This window comes from Colobus angolensis, unplaced genomic scaffold (genome assembly GCF_000951035.1).
Source record: "Colobus angolensis palliatus isolate OR3802 unplaced genomic scaffold, Cang.pa_1.0 Scaffold39, whole genome shotgun sequence".
Lineage (NCBI taxonomy): Eukaryota > Metazoa > Chordata > Mammalia > Primates > Cercopithecidae > Colobus > Colobus angolensis.
Window position 1 is genome coordinate 2,287,019 of NW_012117265.1, and position 12,912 is coordinate 2,299,930.

At 54.8% G+C, this 12,912-nt stretch overlaps 1 protein-coding gene across 6 annotated transcripts in view; it reads right to left on the reverse strand.

The window, feature by feature from the left end:
* SMARCA4 (SWI/SNF related, matrix associated, actin dependent regulator of chromatin, subfamily a, member 4) overlaps positions 1-12,122 on the reverse strand; it is a 78,285-nt gene extending 66,163 nt beyond the window's left edge. For all 6 annotated transcript variants that reach the window (XM_011954827.1, XM_011954826.1, XM_011954825.1 and 3 more), the window contains exons 1-10: positions 11,869-12,122; positions 10,803-10,935; positions 9,615-10,019; positions 9,198-9,296; positions 8,281-8,539; positions 6,760-6,886; positions 4,842-5,015; positions 1,624-1,797; positions 235-402; positions 71-121 (exon numbers count right to left, since the gene is read on the reverse strand). In XM_011954827.1, the coding sequence (XP_011810217.1) occupies positions 71-121; positions 235-402; positions 1,624-1,797; positions 4,842-5,015; positions 6,760-6,886; positions 8,281-8,539; positions 9,198-9,296; positions 9,615-10,019; positions 10,803-10,935; positions 11,869-12,090 (1,812 nt within the window). In that variant the 5' untranslated portion in view covers positions 12,091-12,122. The remainder of the gene's footprint in view (positions 1-70; positions 122-234; positions 403-1,623; positions 1,798-4,841; positions 5,016-6,759; positions 6,887-8,280; positions 8,540-9,197; positions 9,297-9,614; positions 10,020-10,802; positions 10,936-11,868) is intronic.
* Positions 12,123-12,912: the final 790 nt, after the last annotated feature.

Genomic DNA, 12,912 nt, shown 5'->3' on the forward strand with positions numbered 1-12,912 from the left:
AAAAAAAAAAAAAAAAGAACATAGGTTTTAAAGTCTGAAACAGACCAGCGCCTCAGGGCTGCTTCCTCACCTCACCGTCCGGCCCGATGGCAGGTGTCTGTCCTTCTGCATTTTCTGCCTTCTGGAAATAGAGAGAGACACAGTCAGGCTCTGACCCACCAGGCTGAGGCCACACACGCGAAGACAGCTGCTCCCATCCCACCCGCGGCAGGCGCCACACCAGGCCCAGCACACCTTCTTTTTCTTTTTCTTCTTTTTCTCCTTGGCGACCTGGGCAGCCTTGTGCTGCCGCACCAGCTCTGTGAGGTTAGCCACGTACTCATCTGTCTGTTGCAAGAGGTAGGCCAGGCGTTTGTCCTTCTTCTGGTCGATGAGCTTGCGGTACCCCTCCTCATCTTCAGCCTACAAAAGCGTGGGGTTTACTGCAATGTGGTGGCACACTGTGCACGTCTGTGGGCACCCATGGCCAGCCAACCCAGAGGCACACTGAGGGCGCGCGTGGCTCACGGGGGTGCCGCGCCACTGACCCTTCACATGGCAATCGACTCCCTGGTTAGGAACTACTTCCTCAAAACCTACCAAGGGCTAGGTTCCAAGGGCACCTGCTAAGCAGATGGTCCCGCCAGGAGCCATTTACAGAGGCCATGAGCCAGTCCTATCCACTCTGTTCACGAAACACACCCCAAACCCAAAGCCTTCCCTCCACAAAGCCCAAGGTGCATCCCTCCCACCAACTCCTACAGCAGCCCCTCACCTTTCTAAGACGACATCAGATCACATCACCCACAGCCAAAATCCTCCCGGGTGAGGCTCTCATTCACGATCAGAATTCAACCCACAGTCCTCCCAATGGCCTGAAAGGTCCCACGCCCCACCTGCCCCTGTGAGCTCTGACCTCACCTCCCGCCTCACACGATGTTGTGCTGGGAGCCCAGGGCTACCGGCTGTCCCTGGCATACGGCTGCCTGCCACCTCGACCTTTGTTCCATGCTGCCTGGGGCTCCTCTCCTGGGTCTCTGCATTTGTGCATCAGGGCCACCCTTTCGGCCTCTGTTCCAAGGCCTTCACTTACTACCCTATCCCTCCCCTTCCATTCTGCTTCACCCTCCTCACTGCAGCTGTCACCATCCACTACTCTGCTTGCTTCATTCGTATATCTGCCCCTCAAGCACAACCTACGAGGACAGGGGCTGTGTCGTGCTCCCTTCTGTGTCCCCCATACATAGAGCAGCACCTGGCTCAGAACACGCTGCCAATATCTGTCCAACCAGCTACTCAGCCACAAATAAATGGTCAGAGATGTTTATCCTAGGGGTAGGGGGTCTGGATCGCACCACCTGTGGCTCTCACAGAATGAGGGGAGGGGGCACCACCTCTGTTTTCCAGAGAAGGCAGAGGAGACGGCAAAGTGGCCTGAGGTCACCCAGTCACTCTGATGATCAGAGGGATCAGCAAAGATCCGAGCCCAGGACTGACTCCCAAGCCCAAGCCTGCTCTTTCCTTGGCCCCACTTCTAACTCCGAGCTTTGAAATGCCTTGGTGTGACCCTGGGGAGCGACCCCTGGAACCTGCAGTACCAGCCACATGTGTGGAAGGGTGCATGTCAAGAAGGCGGGACCATACCATGAGCCTCCGCATGCGCTCCTTCTCGATCCGCTCGTTCTCTTTCTTCTGCTCCCGCTCCGTGTTGGCATGGTACGTGGCCACTGCCTTGGTTAGCTTCTGGATTTTGCCTGTGACTGATCTGTGATATTCCTTGAAATCCTTGGCATGCTGGAGAATGCTATTGAGGTATTCCTGTAGAGAACGCACAAAAGAGAAGGCTGACCTCTCAGCAGCATGGCAGACACATCCCCCGCAAGGCTTGTTTAAAACCTAGAATACTGCCCAGGTGCGGTGGCTCACGCCTGTAATCCCAGCACTTTGGGAGGCTGAGGTGGGTGGATCGCGAGGTCAGGAGATTGAGACCATCCTGGCTAACACGGTGGCTAACACCCTGTCTCTACCAAAAAAAAAAAAACAACAACAACAAAATTAGCCAGGCGTGGTGGCGGGCACCTGTAGTCCCAGCTACTCGGGAGGCTGAGGTAGGAGAATGGTGTGAACCGGGAGGCGGAGCTTACAGTGAGCCGAGATCGTGCCACTGTGCTCCAGCCTGGGCAACAGAACGAGACTCTGTCTCAAAAAAGAAAAAAAAAAAAACAAACCTAGAATATCACTTTGAGAGGCCAAGGAGGGCAGAATGCCTGAGATCAGGAGTTCGAGACCAGCCCAGCCAATATGGCGAATCCCCGTCTCTACGACAAATACAAAAAATATCACCCAGGTGTAGCGGCGCATGCCTGTAATCCCTGCTACTTAGGAGGCCAAGACGGGAATCGCTTGAATCCGGGACGCAGAGGTTGCAGTGAGCCGAGATTACGCCACTGTACTTCAGCCTGGGTGACAGAGCGAGACTCCATTTCAAAAAAAATAAATATAATACATAAAAAACGCCCTTTGACTGGTGCGGTTGGGTTTCTCTGATGATAAAACTCAGCAATGGCAACTGTGGGTGGGAAAGGCTCTCAAACACAGAAGGTGGGCACACAGGGCAGTCGACTTGCAGGGCAGCGCAGCATGGATATGAAACGTCTCAAAAATGTTTCCAACCCTCCCCCTAACTTATTCCATCACTACAAATTTACTTTAAGGAAATACCAGAGACCAGTCCCAAAATGTTCAAGCCAAAAATTCCTGTCCTAGCATGATTTTTAATTTTCAAAAGCTGAAATATGCTGCATGTCCTCAAACAACAAAAAGTTGACATAAATGATCAGATCCTGGACACACTGAAGTGGAATACAGTGTAGACATCAAAAGTCATGTTTCCGTGACACTTAAAAACAAAGAAAGCAATGTGGCCAGGAGCAGCAGCTCACGCCTGTAATTCCAGCACTTTGGGAGGCCGAGGCAGGCGGATCACTTGAGGTCAGGAGTTCAAGACCAGCCTGGCCAACAGGGTGAATCCCCATCTCTACTAAAAACACAAAAATTAGCCAGGTGTGATGGCGCATGCCTGTAATCCAAGCTGCTCAGGTGGCTGAGGCAGGAAAATCGCCTGATCCCAGGAGAAGGAGGCCGCAGTGAGTAGAGATTATGCCACTGCACTCCAGCCTGGGCGACAGAGTGAGATTCTGACTCAAAAAACAAAAGCAAAGTTTTAGAAAAAATAAAAAAACAGCAATTTAACATTGTATTAATATACAAGCAAAAAGGCTGAAATAACATATATAAAAATGTTGGCGGCCAGAAGCAGTGGCTCACGCCTGTAATCCCAGCACTTTGGGAGGCCAAGGCAGACAGATCACAAGGTCAACAGTTTGAGACCAGCAGCCTGGCCAACATAGTGAAACCTCGTCTCTACTAAAAATACAAAAAATTAGCCAGGCATGGTGGCAAGTGCCTTTAGTCCCAGCTACTTGGGAGGCTGAGGCAGGAAAATCGCTTGAACCCAGGAGGCAGAGGTTGCGGTGAGCCGAGATCGCACCACTGCACTTCAGCCTGGACAACAAGAGTGAAACTCTGTCTCAAAAAAAAGAAAAATTAGCCAAGTGTGGTGGCACACACCTGTAATCCCAACTACTCAGGAGGCTGAGGCAGGAGAATCCCTTGAACTCAGGAGGCAGAGGTTGCAGTGAGCCAAGATCACACCATTGCACTCCAGCCCAGATGACAAGCGTGAAACTCCATCTCAAAAAAAAAAAAAAAAATTGGCGAGGCATGGTGGATCATGCCTGCAATCTCAGCACTTTGGGAGGCCAAGGTGGACAGATCACTTGAGGTCAGGAGTTCGAAACCAGCCTGACCAACATGGCGAAACCCCATCTCTACTAAAAATACAAAAAAAATGTTAGCCAGGCATGGTGGTAGGCGCCTGTAATCCCAGCTACTCAGTGGGCTGAGGCAGAATTGCTTGAACCCAGGAGACGGAGGTTGCAGTGAGCCAAGATTGCACCACTACACTCCAGCTTGGGCGACAGAGCGAGACTCCATCTCAAAAAAAAAATGTTAACAGAGATTGCTGTGTTGATTGTCTAGATTATTTTATACTACACAAGTAAGATATAAATGATAGAAAATCTCTAGAAAATCTATCAATGACCAAATCAGCACAATCATCCCCAAATCCTTACTTGACCTTAGATTTGAAGATTTCCGTCTTATCGATTCATCCTGGGAAACCCTGAGTCAGATCAGTCCCTGTGCTGACCAGAACCCTCTATGGCTCCCACTTCACTCAGAGCAACAGCCCAAATCCTCCCTGCAGCTCACAAGGTCCTGCATCACCTGCCCGTCACCTCCCCGCCCTCCCCTCCTTCAGCTCACCCCACCACTCACTGTACTCTGGCTACATGCAGGTCCTTACTTTCCATAGAAAACATAGGCACATTCCAGCCCCAGGGCCCTTGCACCCTCTCCTTTTCCCAGAAAGCTCTTTCCCACGGATCTGTGTGGCTCCCTCCCTTGGGGGTCTGCCCAGATGTCACCTCCAAAAGAAAGAACTCCCCCAACATCAGGTGTACAACAGCCCTTTCCTTTCTCTCTATCCCGGCTTGATTTTTCTTTGTGCCCTATCACCTTCCAGACATGCTACACAGGGATTTGATCACTATCTTCTCCCTACCATTGGGTTTTTACACCAATACGCTCTCAGTGCCTAGAATACTGTTACGATGAGCAAAAGAGAGAGACAAGCAGCATGTTTAGGAACAAAGCAAACACAGCCCCGTGACAACTGCTGGGACAAGCCAGGCAGCCAGGTGGGTGGGCTTCAGGGCCTTGGGGCCACCGGGGTGTACCTGGTGCTTCTGCCGGCGCTTGCGCTCCTGCTCTATCTTCTGCTGCTTCTCTAGCTTCTCGGTGATGCGGGCCTCGCGCAGGGACTGGCGCTTGCTGCGCTTGTAGGCCTTAGCATTGAGGGCCGTCTCCAGTGCTGTGTCCCTCCGCATGCACACCACCACCTCCTGGCGCAGCTGTAGGAGGGAAGAGGACAAGCCCACGCGCTGCACGGCTCTGTGGCATCCACAATGACGAACACGCGTGATGATGTCACATGCTACACTGCTAAAGGAGCATTTTAAGTGCCTTACACACCCAGTCCGTGTGTGCAGGGGACATCTAATAGGTACCCCTGGGCAGGGCGAGCACAGGACAGAAGGTGATCACTTCCGGATACCTAGCCAGTGGGTCCTCTCGGACCTCCAGCTTGCCCCCCTCTACCACACACACAGCTTCTTAGGAGTCATTCAGAAGTACAGCACCCTTGGCTGGGTGTGGTGGCTTAACACCAGTAATCTCAACACTTTGGGAGGCCAAGGTGGGAGGACTGCTCAAGCCCAGGAGTTTGAGACCAACCTGGGCAACATGGGGAGACCTTACCTCTACAAAAACTAAAAGAAAAATTAACTAGGTGGCCAGGAGCAATGGCTCATGCCTGTAATCCCAGCACTTTGGGAGGCCGAGGCAGGTGGATGGCTTGAGCTCAGGAGTTCGAGACCAGCGTGGGAAACATGGAGAAACCCTGAGTCTACTAAAAACACAAAAACCAGCGTGGTGGCTCACGCCTGTAATCCCAGCGCTTTGGGAGGCAAAGGCAGGAGGAACACCTGAGATCAGGAGTTAGAAACCAGCCTGGCCAATGTGGCGAAACACTGTCTCTATCAAAACTACAAAAATTAGCCAGGCGTGGTGGCACGTGCCTGTAATCCCAGCTACTCGGGAGGCTGAGGTGGGGGGATCACTTGAACCTGGAAGGAAGAGGTTGCAGTGAGCCAAGATCGTGCCACTGCACTTCAGCCTGGGCTAGAGTGAGACTTTGTCTCAAAAAAGAAAATCAGCCCGGCATGGTGGTGCACACCTGTAATCCCAGCTACTCAGTGGCTGAGACAGGAAAATCACTTGAACCACAGAGCCAGAGGCTGCAGTGGGGCGAGACAGCATCACTGCACTCCAGCTTGGGCGACAGAGTGAAACTCTGTTTCAAAAAAAGGAAAAATTCGCCAGGTGTAATGGTGCACGCCTATACTCCCAGCTACTCAGGAGGCTGAAGTGGGAGGATGACATGAGCCTGGGAGGTCAAGTTTGCAGTGAGCTGTGATCTCTCCAGGGTCTCACTAAGAACAGCACCCTCAGAAATAGACCCATGCGGGACAGCACATGGTGGCTCATGCCTGTAATCCCAGCACTTTGGGAGGCCGAGGCAGGCAGATCATTTGAGGTCAGGAGTTTGAGACCAGCCTGTCCGATGTGGTGAAATCCTGTCTCTACTAAAAATATAAAAATTACGCATGGTAGCACACGCTTGTAATCCCAGCTACTTGAGAGGCTGAGGCAGGAGAATTGCTTGATCCCGGGAAGCGGAGGCTGCAGTGAGCAGAGATTGTGCCACTGCACTCCAGCAGCCTGGGTGATAGAGCAAGACTGTTTCCCAAAAAAAAAAAAAAAAGGGGGGGGGGAAGGGAGGAAAAGAAAAGAAAGAAGCCCTTGCAAGTCTGCTTCAAGAGGCAAGTGCTTTAGGGTAGAGAGGTCCATGTCTCCAGCATTGTGCAGGACGCAAGAGGAAGGCTCTGCAGTGAATGAGTGCCCATGGGTGGTCACAGCTGCTTTTCACAGCCCAGGCAGGTGTAATACTAGCCCAGCAAGCCATACTTGGAGGCTTAACAGCAGTGTTGGTGACAAAGGCCTTTTTTGGAAAGCTGCGGCCGTGCCGGCACCCACCTGCCTCTGAAAGTTCAGCAGCCTGAGGGCCTTGAGCTCAATGGTCGCTTTGGTTCGCAAATCCCCGGCCAGGGACCCGGGAAGGTTTTCAAGTTCCTGAATTCGGTGTGCAATGCGAGCCTGCAGCCTGGGAGCAGAGAAGAGAAGGAGCAAAGGCGGTGAGAGGCTTGCCAGGGCACCCGGTTATAGCTGGAGCTGCAGGGGACCCATCCCTTGAGGAAGGAAGGTGCTGGTCATGAGGCAAGAGATGCCTCAGAAGAGGATGCTGGCCGCAGGGCAGAGCAGAGAGGGAGGCAGCCCGGGACACTCCTCAGGACCGGGCCTCAGGGGGCAGCAAACAAGATTCCTGATAGGTGCGCCCAATTCATGCCTGTTCAGTGGTGTGAGCCAGGCTCTGGCATCAGGTGGGCTAGGGTTTTCATGCAGCCCTGGCATGGATGAGGCGCAGGGCTGTGAGAATCTACTTCACCTGCACACCTCAGCATTCTCATCTCAAAACTGAGGCGACCCCTTGGCGAGACCCTAGAGGTGTGGTCTGAAGATTACGAAGGTTACATAGGAAGGTTACGTGAACTAATCCTCTTAGTCAGTCTTTCCGCACATACTGAATGAGCACCAACTGTATGCCAGGGACCATTTTGAGCCTTAGCACTAAACAAGACCAACAAGTCAAGGAACTCAGCCTCAATAGAAAAAACAGGCCATAACAGAGATTTAAAAAAATAAAATAACCACTGCAATTCCAAAGAGTGGCTGGAAGTGACGGGAAGGGCCTCCATAAGGAGGGAATCCCAGCAATGAGGCCTGAATGAGTAGAAGGAGCCATGCACGGCCTGTGCAAAGTTCCTGGGGCAGGAAAAAGCCTAACTTGTTAAATAAATGAAAAGAGGAACAGAGACAGTGGGGTGGGTGAGGAAGGATGTGGGCAGGAGTGGACATAAGGAAAGATTATTGGCCAGATAATTGGAGTTACAGGCAGGTTTTAATCCAGGGAGTATATCTGATGTCAATCAATTGTGAAAAGAGAATTCAGGCTAGGCGACGTGGCTCACGCCTATAATCCCAGCCCTTTGGGAGGCCGAGGCAGGCAGATAACCTGAGGTCAGGAGTTTGAGACCAGCCTGACCAACATGAAGAAACCCTGTCTCTACTAAAAACACATAAAATTAGCCAGGCGCAGTGGCACATGCCTGTAATCCCAGCTACTCAGGAGACTGAGGCAGGAGAATCGCTTGAACCCGGGAGATGGAGGCTGTGGTGAGCTGAGATCGCACCATTACACTCCAGCGTGGGCAACAAGAGCGACACTCCCTCTCAAAAAAAAGAGAATTCAGACTGCTGCGTGGGAAACAGACCGCAACCAGGGTGGGAGCAGGGAGGTGAGGAAGGAGGTGTAGGCCAAGTGGCAGCGGTGGGCACAGGGCACTGTTTCCTAAGGTGGGGGAGAAAGTTGAGTGGCTTCCCCAGGGGGACATAGGGGACAGAAAGTAGTGACCTTGGGAACTGGGGCCACGCCCTCACCTGTACTCGCGCTCCTGCAGGATCTCCACAGGGTCGAGGCCCCGTGGCTTCTGGATGGGGGTGATGCGGCTCTGCTTCTGGTGCAGCGGCACCATGGGCGCAGGCTGGGCCGGCTGCCCGGGGGACTGGGTCTGGGGTGGCATCACAGGCGAGGCGGCGGGTGGGACGGCAGGGGGTGCAGGGGAAGGGCGACCCGTTGGCTGCGGGGGGATCAGTTTCTGAGGGGTGCTCGTGGGGGCAGCAGCATTCGCCATGGGTCCTGGGAGGAGGCAAGGGGCCAGGGCATCGTGTTGAGCTCTGGGGCCCATCCAGGCTGGAAATAGAAAGCTGCTGGGCTGCTCGAGGCCCTGGGGACAGGGAGACCCCGCCCATCTCCCACCCCTCACCTAGGGGTGTCCCTCATACCCGCCTTGCACTCCAACCTCCTCCAGATCTCAGCCTCACCCTCGTCCCTCACACCCTCCACTGGGGTCAGCCCCACACCCCCGAGGCTTCTGTGTTCTGTCTGTGGCTCTACAGCAGCATTTCCTGTCGTCTCCTCCCAGTGCTAAATCCAACGGAAGCAATTTGCCCTTCAATGCCCATCGCTAAACCTGAGGCTCCAAGAGGGTGGGTAATGAGTCCCACTGCCTCTTTGAGCCCACCAGATGTGAGCCTGCAGCACTTACTGAGCAACCACTTATACAGAGCTCAGGGACTGGGTGAAGGCCACGAGGGATGGGATAAAACGACAGCCACTGGGAACTGATTGGCTACAGGGGAGACCCCGGGACAACCACAAGAGAAGTGTAGGCTGCAGGTCGGGCTGGCCACCTCGGCCCTTTCTCCCTGCCAGGGCTCATCTCAAGGCCTGCGCCACCCAAGCTTGCGACAGGGAGTCAGGGCATGGGTGCACCACCACAGAAGAGGGAGCTCACCTTCAGGCCAGGGCTTGGGAGGCCCTCCAGGAGGCTGGCCCGGCATCCCAGGGGGCACGCCTGAGGGTCCTGGGGGGGGCATGTTGGGCCCTCCCATACCTACACGTAGGGAGAAACAAAAGAGAAAATAGTGCTTCCCAGGTTTATGCCTGTGCCCAGCCTCGTGGGCAGCCCTGGCTTCAGGGGACACAGCAGACACACCTATTAACCAGCACCCCCAGGGGAAGCAGGGAGCTGGGGAAGCAGCATTTAGCAGGACAGCCGCCCCCACCACCCGAGCACCCAGAAGTGCAGCATGGGCCCGTGCAATCCCAAACAGGGAACCCAGTTGGCAGCAGAGTCCAGTCTGTCCACTCCACCACCCACACCCCAGTCATTCGCTCTGAGACACCTGAGGGCCAGGGCAGCCAGCCTTACCATGAGGCCTGCTATAATTTGGAGGTGCCGGGCCGGGACCGGGGCCAGGGCCAGGGCCAGGGCCAGGGCCGGGTCCTGTTGCGGACACTGAGGGTGGAGGTAGCGTTGGCATCTGCTGCTGCATCCCAGGCATTGGCCGCTTGCCCTGCACCGCCATCTGCAGGTGATCGGGGAGGGGCTGCCCCCTGGCCAGCATCTTGTAGGCCATGATCTGAGCTCTGAGCTGATGCAGCTGGTTCTGGTTAAATGGGGTTGGGCCCCGGTTCTGCTGCCCCAAGGCCTGGGGGTCAGCACCATCCAGCGGTGCCCCTCCTGGTCCGGAAGACATCTGGGGGCCTGAAGATGGGCCACTGGCTGGAACTGGACTAGAGGCATGCTCAGAGCCACCCAGGGGCGAGGGGTAACCTGCAGAGAAAGGCCAGCCCACTGGTCACTAGGCAGCATGTGTCTGTAATTTTTACAACTTCTTCCCCCTACACCAGCTCCTACTCTGAGACAGGGCACGGCCAAATGGCATCCTTCTTTTGAGTCAGTCAGGGGCACCTGGAGGGCACACGCTGGAGGCACCTCAGCCCAGCAGCCGGCATGGTGGATTTGGTTTAACCCACGTCTCAGTGAAGTGCTGCTGGTTAATGCTGAGAACCTGTGCATGAAATTACGGCTCTCTCCCGGCCTCCGCCTGCCTGTCCACAAGTAGGGTCCACATCCTCGGGCTGGCCAGGCCCACCCCCAACATTTCCATTCCCAGTGGAGCCCCTGAGCTTCCCTCCCCTGATGACAGCAAGGACTTGGCAAGTCACCCACCATATCACTTCTCAATTGTCCTCGTACAGAAAAGGCACCTTCTAGGCTCATTAAAGCAGAGTCCCAGGCCCTAGGAATCTGTATTTTCAGTAAGTTCCTGGGTGGCATGGGGCTGCTGCCCTGCACAGCCGTCCTCTATCACCCGTGCTGAATACGGTCTGCCCCCCAACCAGCACTTCCCCTTCTGGGGCTGCTCCAAGACGAGGTGGCCAGAACAGAGCACCAGCCATGCCACGCCAGACAGCCCTCTGTGGCAGGCCACCCACACGGCTAAATCATCCTAGGTACTCCTGCAATCCATCCTGTGGGAACCCAGGGGAAGAAAATGATCTGAGGACTCTGGTGTATGACAAACACAAGACAGGAAGGAACGCAGTTTGGTACCTTGGGAGTGCTGGTCCATGGGGCTGGGCGGGGGCCCCATCCCAGTGTGGCCCCCTGACCGCATCCCCATTCCTTTCATCTGGTTGTAGCGCGGGTCGTCCGACATGCCCTTCTCGTGCATGGACTCCATGGGCTGCGAGAGGGACCATGACAAGGCAGGGTAAGCATGTGGAACGTGAGGTGGTGGCGCGGCTATGCACTGCCCGAGAGAAGTTTGAGGGCACCGAGAACGGCCACTGACGACAATGTGCATCTCCCCAGTCCCCAGCGTTACTACACGGCTCGGCTCTAAGGCAGGGTTCTGACACCTACTTAGGCCTCTAGACAGGTACACAAAATAAATGTCGCCCAGTGGGGCACGAGCACCTGGGAGACTGTGGCCAGGCAATCCTCATCTTCCCCCACCCGGGACCTCCTGTGGCCCTGCCACTTAGAAACATCACTTTCCTTACGGATGCTAATATGACCTTTTCTTTCAGATGTTGTATGTGTAAGGGAATATGTCCTCTAACCATGCCCAGGGACACACAAAAGAGACTTGTGACCGTAAAGAGGCTTCTCCACCTCGCTGACTGAAGGTCCTGCTCAGCGCAGGTGAGTGGTAAAGAGAGTGGCTGAGGCGCACGCCCTGGAGAAAAGGGAACCCGCTGCTTGGCTCTGCTAGCGGCACAGGTGAGCTCGACAGCTAGAACGGGGGAAAACGACGTGGCTAAAAGCCTTTTTAGTAATTTGGATGTTTTTCTTCATTACCAAAAGAAAACTTTGGAGTGACATTCCCAAATTTCCCATGCAGAAAGCAAGGGAGCGGGAAATGGTGGGGCAGGTGTCCGCGGGGGCCAGGATGTGCTGCTCAGGCCCAGATCATGCGCCAGCACAGGCTGGGGTCCGACAAGCTGACCCCTCTGTTCATGGCCATGGGCCCTGGGATAGGGGGCTGAGCCAAGGCATGCCACCTCCAACAAGAAGGCTTCCCCCCTGTCCTCCAAGTAAGGCCCTCGGTCCAGAGGCTGCTTGCAGCCCTAGGGGGCAGGGGCCACAGGCGCGAGGCTGGCACAGGGCTCCCTACCTTGTGCATCTGGTGCATGTTGTCCTGAGGGTACCCTCCAGGTCCCTGGGTGGGGATGGGGTGTCCTGCTGAGGGCGGCCCTGGGCTGGGCCCCATCATGCTGTGGGCGGAGCCCGGCGAGGGACCTGGGCTAGGGCCCAGCATGGCTCCAGGGGAAGGGCCAGGGCCCGGGGAAGGACCCGGCCGAGGAGTTCCGCCCAGGGGTGGGTCTGGAGTGGACATCTTCACGGGAGCTGCAGACAGTGGCCTCCTGCTGGAAGAAAGTCCCGGTCAGTCTGGGGTTCACGACCAAGGGTGAGGCAGGACAGGGATAGCAAGGGACATCAGAATCTCCTTCCGACAGAAAGCCAGCACCTTTCACCCCAGTCACCCTAACCTTTTCTTCATGACCACTCTCAGAGGAAGTGCAACATCTCAGGCACACAAGATCAGTCTATCCAGGAAGGGGTGGGCCACGCTCACAGACAAGCACTGCCCCCCAGGGGCCTTCAGGGACTCCTGCCATATTCCTGATCATGGCAGAGAATGTCTCACCGGGGTGCTGATCTACTCTTCACACTGCTCTCCACTTGCTTCTCTTCCTAACAGAAAGAGCAGGACTATGGCTCAAATAGCCTCTGACTGCCCGGGTGCGGTGGCTCACACCTGTAATCCCAGCACTTTGGGAGGCCAAGGCGGGCAGATAATTTGAGGTCAGGAGTTCGAGACCAGTCTGGCCAACAAGGCAAACGCCATCTCTACTAAAAATACGAAAATCAGCCGGACATGGTGGCACATGCCTGTGGTCCCAGCTACTCAGGAGGCTGAGGCAGAATCGCTTGAACTTGGGAGGCGGAGGTCGCAGTGAGCCCGGATCACACCCCTGCACTCCCACCTGGGCAACAGAGCGAGACTCTGTCTCAGAAAAAAAAAAAACAGCCTCTGACTGAAATTCCATCAATTCAGCCAAACAAATATTTATGGCAAATTCTGCTGGTTTCCCGCTGAAAGTAGTAAGACCAAGTTTCCCTTAAAATAAATGAACTTAATTTAATTTTTTTTTTT